Raw genomic sequence first — 12,610 nt, 5'->3', positions numbered from 1 at the left:
CCATCCAAAAGTTCTACATGATTCTACTAATAATAATAATAATAATAATTAACTGAAGGCATCCATCCAAATCTACTGGAACTGAGACAAATCATGTAGTTTTCTAACTGTGAACGGATTTGGTCTTGATGAGGAGTCAGACGACCACGAGAAAGTTCTACTTGTGACAGTATACTAGGATGGCATTGACTGGGAGTGAGTGGGCCTAGTTGTTTGTCTTCTGGTGAAAGGTCACATCCAACATGGAAGCAAAAAGGGGTAAGCGTGATACATATTTTTTTTATGCATTTCTAATATGGTTTTCTAGAATTAGAAAAAGACATATAAGATGTTCCTTTATATGTTATGCATCTAATTTTGACAAAAAAAATATATATATATTTGAAGTATCTTAGATGACTTAACCTTTATGTGTGATATATATGTTTAGAATCGAATTTTCATATGAAACATCTAACCCAACCAACATATTTTATTTACACTTAATGCGTCTACTTAAGATAAAAGAATATTAAAAAATTTAATATGATTAAAATATGTGTACTCTAAGAAAAAGAGTGTTTCATATGACTAATGCATTCATTTGCATGTGATACATCCGCCTAAGACAAAAAAAACCCCAAGGGCCCAACACATGCATCACGTTTGTACATGATATATTCATCCAAAATAAAAAATATTTGAAATACCTAATAAGACCAATGCATCCCTTTTGCATATGTTATGTCCTCTTAAAATAAGAAACTATCTGAAACACTCATCCCGATCAATACATCTCTCTTGTGCCCAATGTATCCGCCCCAAGAAAAAAATAACAATGAAAGTTCACTAATTAACCAATTTTAAAAACAAGTAATAGCAATTAAAATCTAAAACAAAAATTATGTTATATATTAAATTTCTTACAAAGTAGCCTTTCTAAGCATATCTTTGTTCTTAAGATATTAAATAAATATTAAATTTCTTACGAGCTTTTGACCTCCTCCTCGATGAACAAACGAATACCACAGTAAGTGTGGTTTTCTTAATCACATCCCTAGTAGTATCTTTTGCATGAATAGACTAAAACAAACCATCTTCTGCTTTCTATTTATGATTTTTTTATCATACTCCTAAGAAGAATTTACATCTGTTAGATGCAACAACACAGTAAATGGGTCAAGTTAGGTCAATTTCAATAGATCAATTTTGTTATGTCAAATTAATGAGAAAAAATGACCATATCAAATAGTATTATTACTTTATGTATCATATCAAAGCTCTTTGATAACTATATCGTGACACTATTAGATTAAACTACAATGTAAAAAACTTTAATGATAAGATTAAAATTTGATGTCAGGATAGATCTCGTACCTTTAGATATCATTATCGATACTTTCAGTATGGTCAAAAAACTAATAGACCTCTAGAAAAGTTAAACTCCTCTCTTCCTATTATAGGAAAGATATACTCCTCCGAAGATTTGATCACTATGATCGATAAAGTAGCGATCTATCAAAAACGATAAGAGAAAAAATTTTAAATGTGATTATTCGAACTTTATGAGGTCCTATTATTATATAGACCAGAATAGAGGATCTAAAGAAAAATAATTAAGAAAGTTTCTCCCATTAAGATTATCTTTCTAGATTTCCTAAAATATAAATTTTCTTTCAATTGGTTATTAATTTCAATTAGAATTAAATTATTTTTCTTAATATATCTTATCCAAATTTAATTGAGGTACAAAATTTAGCATTCTCCCACTTAGCTCATTAATTTATTTTAAAAATAATTTTACCTAATTAGATTTTTAAAATTTTAAAAAGTATTTTATTAGTGCATGAATTTAGAAAATAAATTAATAAATATAATAAATAAAATAATACTATATTAAGTTTGACTACTATGTGAGTTATAGTGATTATATATTATACTTCATTTGATATAGCATAATATTGTTATTTTTTCCTAAAAAAATTGATAATGATTCATATAATCTCATTATCCTATTAAGATAATCTTATTATTATATTTAATAATAATATAAATATATATAAATATAAATAAGATAATAAAAATAAATAACTTTAATTACGTAAGGAAAAAAAATTTACTTAAACGTGTATCATCATATCTATGGAATGCTCACAAGCCTTCTTTAAGAATTTACACTTTAAACATATTAAATTATATATAAGACCTTAATACATACATTAATAATTATTAAAATAGTACTTATGTTCTCAATTAATATTTATTATTTTTGAATTTTTTATAACCATTATATCTTAACATACTTAGAATTACTAAAGTATTTATCATTTTTAAATAAAGAAAGTGTCATCACAAAATATCTTTTTGTTATCGAGCAATTGAGTTAACAACATAAGCCGTAAGATATAATTTTATAGTCACAAAATTTGATTAGTCATCTCAAAGTATATTATAAATTTAACTTTTATTATCGATGCAATAAGAGATTATTTTACATATTTTCTAAAAAATACTCCTCAAGTTAATAAAAATATGGATATCATCTATGAGATCCAATAATTCATGGGCTTATTCGATATCCAATAAGACATGGGCTCCGATAGATATTTCATATCTGAATCTCTACTCGTCACAACACCTACCATATGTATACTACCCTCTAGGCCCAATATCTAAGCTGGCTATAAGTCATACTTATCAGGACTCCTTTTGACTCAGTGAATTATTATCTCCACAATAATTCACTTGACTCATCGACCACGGACGTACTAGGCCACTACACCGTAGTCCCGAGATGATACAAGTGAATCCAATCCTTTTGACTTATCTATCCTTAGTTATCATATACCTATAATCCATCGTCCATCTAATATTCCAAAGACCGTATACTAGGCATGTTGTTATCAGGCTCATATTGTTTCTCCTCGAATTTCGCTCTAATCGGATTCTCCCAAGAACTCTTTTTCTCTCAATCCAAATGACCTCAACAAAGAATTTATCTAAGCAAAAACACACATGATATTCCTCTCATGATACCGAGAGTGGATGATCCTCTATCGATACTCAATAGTCCTTGTAAGGTCGGCTACCACTTTGAATGACCGGTTGTATTAAATCTGAAACTTTTAAACCTATAAGTCTGGTATCAAATAGTGAAGTACTCACATAAGACATCCTTTATGTCTCAAGTCTAGGAACCAAATAGACCACTAGGATAACGAAATCGCTATCTAACAATAAGATATCATTGACTATCCAACATTCCATGAGCAGATCAATCAATGAACTCATTCTCTAATGAATATCTACACTGTAGTCATAGTGTCTCCATATGAGCAACTATGAGACCAGCTACCTCCATCATATGGATGAGTATATAACACACTAGTCTATCCAGTTATCTTGATGTCCCTATCAAGTAGCCTATGACTAGGATTATTTATGGTCAATGTTTGAAGGTGAATCGGTCTCATTATCGTGATCTATTCATGATCCAATTCTTATTACATAGATCCAGAGACATCATAATATATATATATAATAAAAAATATAAAGTGAAAAAATATCATAATAATAATAAATAAAAAGACTGCGTGTTATGTCACATATGCCATCACTCATGTGATTGGTTTGCAGGGCACCTATGACTAGCAATGGAGATGTCACCAGAAGGCAACATGGTGCAGCAAATCATGGTGGAATAGTCAGAGATAATGTGACACACATGAGAGAAGTCTAGCAAAGGACTTGATCATACGAATGTATGATCAAGAGCAATTACAAGCTCCACTTTAGTGAACAATATGACAACAAGAAGTGCTATAGATTCAATAAGTGAATGTCATGGTACTAGAGAGGTATATCTTTGATGCATGTATTGAATGAAAGCCTTAATCAATAGCATATGAGGAGTTATGTACCATCGAGAGGGATTCCATATACAAGTATTAATGAGTCTCATAGGGGGAAATTGATTATATAGAGGTATGATTGAAGTTGTTAGAGAGTTGGACTACTTTAGAACTCATATTCGCTTAAAAGAGTCTAATAAATTAGTTAACAAGGCCGAGTGAGTGAACTTTGCTACCAAAGACATAAAAGAGAACAAAATCAACGTGAGCTTCGCAACATGATGATAGAGATCATGCATGAGAGTTATAATCTATCTTTCTATTTACTAAGGGAAACTACTCGAAGAACACAAAAATGTAAAAGCAGGTGATCGAAAGGGCGAGGAAGTGATGATGATTCTAGAGTGATCTAACTACCCAAAATAAAATATCAGTTAGGATGGAGGTAGACCTAAAGGATTGTCATAGTGTCATAAATGTGAACCTACCGATCACGAAGAAATGGATGCAGATATCAGACGATGGATAGTAAAGCTATGGGCATAGCAATGCCATAGTACCATAAAGGTAAGACTTCCATAGAGTTATCGATCCCTTGCTCTTATAAAGGAAGAGTGCATTATCATGAAAGAGACTAAGGAGATAAAGAATGCAAAAGGAAACTCTGAGTACTAAGATAAGGCCAAAGGGTAGAAGCCAAAGAACTTCATAAGATCGATATTGATGAGTTTCTCATTAAGATAGTCAAATGTGGGGGACTTCGGGAACTTCATAAGATTGATGTTGATGAGTTTCTCATTAACTCCAATATGCATTCAACTAGTTCAAGTGACATGAGATGCTTAAGAGATTGACACACAATAAAGAATGTATTTTACTTCATTTGAGGGATCTGCATGAACCAATAAAGATTAAAATAATTTGATTGACTCCACGCCAAAGTCAGAATCATTAGTGAGTTGAAGCAGTATTAATAGATCAAAGTTTAACTACTCAACAGTTGGGAGCCAAGAGGTGCATTGCAACTGATACAGAAGATTAAAGATTCAGCAAAGACAAGGAGATATAGCATCCATAAAGACTTCTACGAGAATGTTAAAGGAATAAGTGGGGGAGAATGTCATAGATAAAGCTATAAACAAAGTGCTCGATATAATAATCATGTATATCCATGTCCTTCAATTTTGTTCATGCTTTGGACAACATATAGAGAGCTTGTAGTAGGTTTAACAATCTTATTTTGGTTAGCTTTTATAGTCATTATAGCCTTGTAAACATAAGTTATGTGAAGTCCTCATGTAAAGGCAAAACTACCTACAAAGGTCATTCGATAATCATTTTAGGGGTTTTTTAACTCTGTAGATCAGTGTAGAATATAAGCCAACACAGCATCCAAAAGCTACTTAAGTGACACATAGCTAGATGAGCCCTTGGGGTAGTGTTTATGATTATTTTATTATCTTGTTCTATAATAGTATCTATGGGCATTTATGGAAATTTTATTGCGGTGGACTACCTTGGACCTTTTGTCATATGATCGTGTAGAGCTTGTAAAGTTTATATTTATAGTTTACATTGTCTATCAAGTGTTCGCTGAAAAATCTATTTATGGTATCCCGAGTTAAACAATTTTTCTAACCCGTCTTCTCTTTTGTAGGTCGTTAAGGGACCATAAGATATTTTGGGGAGACTAGCCCTTTACAGATGAACACATAAATGTTAGGACTGAAATCAATACTAGGGGGGGTGAATTAGTGCTTTTATAAAATTTATGTCTATTCGAAAACTTTATTCAATAAAGTTGTATCAGAAAGATGTTTAACTTAAAAACGTACAAAAGTGTAATGAGCATAGTGAGAGTAAGAAATCAGTTTGTAATGTAAATGAAAAGTATAAAGTAAAAATCAGATTTTATAGTAGTTCGATCGTCCTGACCTACGTCTACTCCTAATTCTTCTTCACCTGAGGCCACTGACTTTTACTACCGATCTTATTTCCAATGGGTGAAGATCAACTACACTTATAATTATTTCACTTTTTCATAGGCTCAAGGGAGAACCTTTATGCCTCTCTCTTTTTCAGAATTTACTCCTCCCTTAGAAATCTTCTAACTCTAGGAAGAAGAGACTCACTAACTTTAGAGATATTACAATACTCTAAAAGCATATTTTTCCCCTTTTCTACTCAATTTCGTGCTCATCCAAGTATAAATAACTATGGTATTTATAGACCCCAAATGACTTTAAAAATAGAGCTAAAAAAGATATCATCCGGGTTTCTTAGGTCCTGGTAGTACCACCACTTGTGTTGGACAGTACTATCACCTGCAGTACTAACACTGGGTAATACAACTACCCAAACTAGCAATACCATCGCCTGACACATTCTGAGAGACTATGGGCGGTACTACCACCTGATAGCCTGGAAAAGTGTGCTCTTAACTTTTCTAGCTCATAAGTGGTTCCATCTAACCTTGGGTCACTGAATGAGTGTTCCACTTAGCCCAAAATAATCTCAACTCATGTTTAATGGCCTCGAATTGAGTTAGCATGGTTACACAAAAAAACTAACTTAATTATAACCTAACAACGACCAATTAAGACACAACCTATTACAAGACTAGAATTCTATATTGTCTAGTATATCATTGGTTCATCCGACACCTCGTCCAATCTTTTGGCGCATCGTCCTCTCCTTTAGTGTATTGCCCAATCAGACTTTCCGTAACTTTCGATCTCCTTGGTGTAATGTCTGATCCTTTGACCCGATGCCCGAACTCATGGTATGAATTCCTTCTACTAGCATGTCGATCGATCATTTGGCTCGATGTTCAATCTCTTGATATGTTCCACTCCAGCGTAATATCCAATTCTTCTTACTTTAATCAATTTACCTTTTTCTGATCGAAGTTAGTCCTATGTTACTCAAAACATAGATTAGATCGTAAACTCATCAATTGATTTCATCATTAAAATCCGAGATTCAATAGTAAAAGTGCCTCATAACTTAGGTAAAACTAGTTAAATCCATAACAATTCAACATCGAGGTGTTGGTGGCGTGATATAGTGGTGTTAGTTCATTGGAATGTTGATGGCATGATGTCGAATTGTTTACCTTCACATATTACGTATATTGTGTTATTACTTGGTTGAATTTGACATAGAGGATTTATTATCTCCTAATTTAGTTAAATTTTATCATAAAGTATTTGTCTCATGATGTGATGAAGCATCCATATTGTCTTTTGATGATGTTGAACCATGATGTGTTTATTGTCTTCTAACATAATCGAATATGGCCATAAAACATTGATTATATCCTAACACGATCAAATTTGGCTATAAGCATATATTATTTGTTAACGCAGTCGAAACCCTACAATAAAGCATCTATTATTTGCTATGAAGCATGATTCAATAATGAAACATCCTTTATCTCTAACACAATGAACATGTGACATGGTTGAATCATCCACTTGGAATGACGTTATATCCTCCCACACCCTTCGTGTGTTAAGGTATAATAGAGATAATCTAACATACAGATAATCAAATGTAATATTATCATCAATTTGACACTAATTTAGACGCTTTATCGACCAACTATCTTGCCAAATTAATATGACACACGACCATGTTGACTATAACACTTGATTGTTCGATCAATTTTCATGTTTGAGTAATACTCGATGGTTTCATTTAATTATCTCATAAATTATAGAATTTTTTACCAAAAGTTATTATAAAAACCTAAGATACATCGCTTGGTTGACGAATTACTTTGATGAGAACTTTTTGAATCGTCTGAATGCACATTATTGAGCACAACCCCGGAAACAATCTTGCATGAAACTTGATTACATCATATAATCGAAAACTATAATAATAATAATATTAAATCTGTTGGTGAACCTTTATGTCGTGGGCGGCTGAGGTGTCAACACGGTTTGATCCAGTCCCGAATGTGTCCACGCGAATGGTGTCAACGTCGGGTTGGGTTGGGTCCAAGCATCGTCTCCCAAGTGTGATTCTCTCTCGACGAGTTGATGTTGCTTCGTTATCGGTTCCTATACAAAGGTCGAGGTCGGGATGAGGATTTCCCAACTTGACCCCTCCGAAATTCAAGTCAATATTAAGTAGAGTTAGGGGGAGTTGAGTATTCCCACCCATCCTGATCAAGGAAGGTTAGTTTTTATATCTACTAGGATGAGTTGATCGTACCGGGTTAATTAATTACGGTTGGTTTCTTGGGCACTCGGCTTAAGCTTCGATACGAGTGCCGACTGAACTACACAAATCAGCACCACACGACACCTCCTTGAGCTTTCTGGGACGAGTGTACCGTGATGATATCATTCGTGCAGAGGGAATGACGAGCGACCGTCTGTCACATGTGTTACATGTCACATTAAACTTGAAGTTTCACGTGGATGATATCAAAATATGTCATATCAAAACCCTTTTGTCTTCTCCAGTTTTATCTAAAGAATACGTTATCAGTACTTAGCAGTTTTGTTCACCAAACAATTTCCATACTTGCATTTTGCTTGCCCACTTGAAATTGTGGCCATGATTCATCTCTTTTTTTGCTTTTGTTCTTTTATGCGTCCGTTGAATCCTTCCCCTAACGCGACCACAAGCGTCATCCTGTGGCTATGATTCGCCACTTGTCAGTATTGTGTTCGTGTAACGATACTTGCATCGAGTCCGTTCCGCTAACGCTACCCCAAACGTCAGAAATTTTCCCCAAAGCTATCCGATAAGCGGTAGCCGTCTGTTAGTAATGGCGTCCGCTTCCTTCTCTTTCGTCGCGCCGCCGCTCGCATCGGCCAACTCTCTCCTCCACGGCCGCGCTACCCTCGCGTTCCCATCTTCCTCCCATAGCGCTTCATGGAGTTCGAGAAGGCGCCGCGGCCACCTCCGCCTTCTCGCCCAGGGTGCCGACCTCCTCGGCGACTTCGGCGCCCGCGACCCTTTCCCGGAGGAGATCGAGAGCAACTTCTGCGAGAAGGTCCTCGGCAACACCGACACGATGCACCGCATCTTAATCCCCAACATATCCGCCCTCTCCCTCGCCCAGATGAGCTGCGAGCCCATCTCTTCCTCTCAGCCTCCAATCTCGACTGAAGACGCCGAGAAGCTCCTCAAGAAGGTAACTCGAGAATTCTCTCTCCGAGAAATTCCAATCTTGAAGTTCAAAGGTTTCATCTTCAAGAAAATTTTTTCCCTTGGCTCTCTCCGCGTGGAAGAGCCGTGGGTCAAGGCAATCCAAACCTTGAATTTGTCTTTGAATACCAAGGAACTTCTCTTGTTCTGAGTCAATTTTATCGTGATTGTATGATTTTTTTTCCCTCTCTAAATTGGCAATTTAAGAATCGAGAGCTGATTTCTTTGGACTCAGCTTTTAAGGTCAATTATTCCATCACACCGGGTCATGACACATCACTTGAGAAATCTTGATTGTTTCACTTAACCCTACCTAAAGTTAGTTGTTTTACATTTCTCCGGATGCTTCAGATTTTATCTGGATTAACCAGGTGGTTGGCTGGAGGCTAGTGGATGGTGATGGAGGGAAAAGAATCCACTGCCTATGGAAGGTGAGAGATTATGGATGTGGAGTGCAGCTTATCACTAGGATTTATTGCGTTGCAGAAGTTGCAGGGCATTTCCCTAATCTTCATTTGGAACAACCCAATCAAGTTAGAGCAGAACTCTGGACAAATTCAATAGGTGGGTATACAAAATTCTCTTTTGTGCATATCGGTGTCCTATTTCCTTGTTAGTTGGTTTCTTGCTTGTTCCACTGGAAAAGGTGATTGAATCTGATTCTTGGCTGATAAATTGGCATTACTCATGCAGCACTTTGAAGTATTAGGATATATTTGTAGCCCGCACTAGCGATCATCTAGAATTTTTTATACTGTCCTCTGGTAGTTTAGCAACATTTGTAGTGTTGGCTTGTCTATCTAATTAACACAGCACACTTTATATAGACTGCCACTTTGTCATCGTTCTTTTTTGTTTTGTTAGCAACAACTTGAGATGCACTTGGAAATTGTGGGTATGTTTACGTTGATCATTTTATTTAATATAATTTTCTCCAAGTAATTTATTGGATGGCTACTAGATGTCAATCATCAAATTTGAATTTGATGCCTGTTGCAGTATATGCTGCATATGACATAAAGTTTTCAATTTTTTATATTTTTGGATAGTGTTTTCCGTTGTTAATTTTACAGAATTTACTGCTATCATCAAAATTGGCAACTTCAATCTTGATCCTTGGTAAATATTGGCCTTCATAGTCTGAATAATGATGAATTGGTAGGTGTAATCCAAGTTCATTAGTTGGTTACTTGGTTATTTATATGAAATAGGCAAAGTTGTTTCTTTTGTCCTATATGTTCGATTTTCAGGCATCATGAACTGTGTTTTTTGGTTAAGTTTGGTTTTACTACCTATATGCCATATTGGGCAGGAAGTTTGTTATGAAAATACAATACAATTGCATTTTGGAAGTGTGCACATATGATGATTGGGACAACTCTTACTAAATTGCCAATGAAAATAATTCTATTTGCATATTCCTTTAGTTGTTATCTGGATTCTGCATGCATGCATTTATTTTTATTCTGCACACTTCAATAAAACCAATTGAAGGAAAAGTAAAACCATCGAAATAGATTATGTAGTTGTTCTCCTTTAGATTGATATCCTCTTCTCTGGCCTCCCCTTCTCCCTTCAGCATTGTTGAGATGTTCGTCAGGGCTGCTGCTGCACAATGCAGGCATGAATGGTGATAGGGCATAACTGCTGTTTAAGAGGACCAACAATGCTCTCACGAACTCTATTGCATTATTTTTAGATTATCCTACACAGCTATTGTTGTCATGTTCATTGCCGATGTTAGATAAAAAGATAATATAATTCCTGAAGAAAGCAATTATTTTCTTTAACTCCTCAAGTCAAACTTTATTGACTCTATATTGCTTGCAGGTGGTTTGAGTATGAATGACTTTATTGTAGCAGCTAGAATAGATCAGATCAAGACACTAGATCTTCTTCCAAAGAAGAGGATATGGGCATAATCATGGAATATGCCATCATATTCTCAGGAGTATTTGACAATTACATTTTTCCTACAACAGCAACCAATTATGGAAGATGTTTCAATTCTTATTATTGTTCAAGATTCTGCTCTGTTTCTGACGAGATTCTTGAGTTCAAGCTTCAGCATCTTTCATGATACCACTTCTAATGTAAATGACGGTCAACTGTTGCATGATAAATTTGATTTTATGAAATTCGATATGGTTGAATCATGAGCTGAATCATAGGTTACTGGTTGTTGATGCTACCTCATTCTCAGAAAACAGAACAAGGAAATATTAATATTGTAAAGTGCATTGTCCACCATCTCTGCCTAGAAAATGAAATTCTTTTTTTTCTCAACTTTTTTGGTACCTCCACTGAAGAATTATGCATTAACTTATTCTGATCACTGGCTAGCATGTTGTTTAAAACATATTGATTAGTATTCTTATGGCGAATTAATTCTTCCATGACTAAAGGAACTTTCTCTTTAGTGTCTCTCTTTGGTTTCTGCATGGTACTGCTATGGTCTAACTCTTACATTAGTCAACTTTACAACTCATTGTAAGCAGCAAGTATAATGTTGAATAATTTTGGCACTTGGAATAGCTACATAGATAGATGAATACTTGTTGGAATCCTAGCTTGTTAATGTCATTTGCAGACTGATCTAGCCAACTTCTAAGGTTTTATTCAATCATTAGCTGGTGATAAGATTCTCTGTTGTTAGGCCTATTAGTCCATAGTAATTTTTGTTGTGAATATGATTTGAACAAATTGTTAGCCACATCCTTCTTGAAGTTTGTCCAACATTTTCATAGAGCATATAGGAGGTATGTGAGTGCAACTTTCCATGGCTTTGTAATATTTTCAATGATGTAACTTGAATTGTACTTGATCAAATTGAAGTAATCAACATCAGCATAACAAAGCTATCTAATTTTTGTATACAAGGATAGATTAAAAATTATGACTTAGGAAAGAAGGAAGAGAGCAAATTTTCATATTGTTTGGTGGGGCACAGGAGGACCTGTCAAAGATGAGTTGTTGTCCAAAGATGTTTAAAATGCATTATTCATAGTATTGGTGATGGAAATTTGTCCAGAAGCTTAATTTGTTTATTACTGAACAAGCTTGCTAATGACATTGCAAACATATTACCAGTTTAGTTATGAAGTCATATTTGAGAATCTAATCGGACAGCAAGAAATGGTTATAAGAATATTCCACCTCAATCTAATATGTTCCTTGGTCACTCAAGTTACTCAAAATAGTAGTTGAACCATCTATAGGAAAGGTATGGAATCTATGTTTGCAAGTCATGGCCAACTCCATAGGAGAACTGACCTGTTGATAGGTCTAAACAATTGACACAAAATATTCAATATTAAATTAATGATCATAGACTCATTTAGCCTCATCAATCAATTCGATTCTCATCTAATCCAAACATAGTATAGAATTAAACCTACTATGGTGTCATAGGTAGACTTTCCTACTTGGCCTTCTATCTAATATTAGATCAATTCAAACACCATTTTTTATGATCCAACCTATATTGAATCACTAATCCAAAATGTTTAACCTACTAGCCTGTAAATCAACCTGATTCTTCTCCCATATTCAATGTAGTATTAAGCTAGGACTTTACAACACAAAAATCCACACAAGTTTCTATATTTTCATTG

General features: G+C 34.6%; 1 protein-coding gene across 1 annotated transcript; it reads left to right on the top strand.

Moving 5' to 3' along the window:
• Nucleotides 1-8,488: 8,488 nt before the first annotated feature.
• LOC103975098 (probable pterin-4-alpha-carbinolamine dehydratase, chloroplastic) lies at nucleotides 8,489-11,152 on the top strand. The gene is made up of 3 exons (XM_009390013.3): nucleotides 8,489-8,982; nucleotides 9,368-9,560; nucleotides 10,827-11,152. Exons 1-3 carry the CDS (start codon nucleotides 8,614-8,616, stop codon nucleotides 10,916-10,918), a joined length of 654 nt encoding a protein of 217 aa, XP_009388288.2. The 5' UTR covers nucleotides 8,489-8,613; the 3' UTR covers nucleotides 10,919-11,152.
• The last annotated feature ends 1,458 nt before the right edge of the window (nucleotides 11,153-12,610 follow it).

This window comes from Musa acuminata, chromosome BXJ2-2, assembly GCF_036884655.1.
Source record: "Musa acuminata AAA Group cultivar baxijiao chromosome BXJ2-2, Cavendish_Baxijiao_AAA, whole genome shotgun sequence".
NCBI classification, from domain to species: Eukaryota; Viridiplantae; Streptophyta; class Magnoliopsida; order Zingiberales; family Musaceae; genus Musa; species Musa acuminata.
Note: the sequence above shows the minus strand (reverse complement) of the source record. Positions and strands in the feature narration are given on the sequence as shown.

Excerpts from the sequence above, each read along its gene's own strand:
- LOC103975098 (XM_009390013.3), top strand. The coding sequence starts at position 8,614 with ATGGCGTCCGCTTCCTTCTCTTTCGTCGCGCCGCCGCTCGCATCGGCC. Across the intron at positions 8,983-9,367 it reads CCGAGAAGCTCCTCAAGAAG|GTGGTTGGCTGGAGGCTAGT; the intron begins GTAACTCGAGAA and ends TGGATTAACCAG. Across the intron at positions 9,561-10,826 it reads ACTCTGGACAAATTCAATAG|GTGGTTTGAGTATGAATGAC; the intron begins GTGGGTATACAA and ends TATTGCTTGCAG.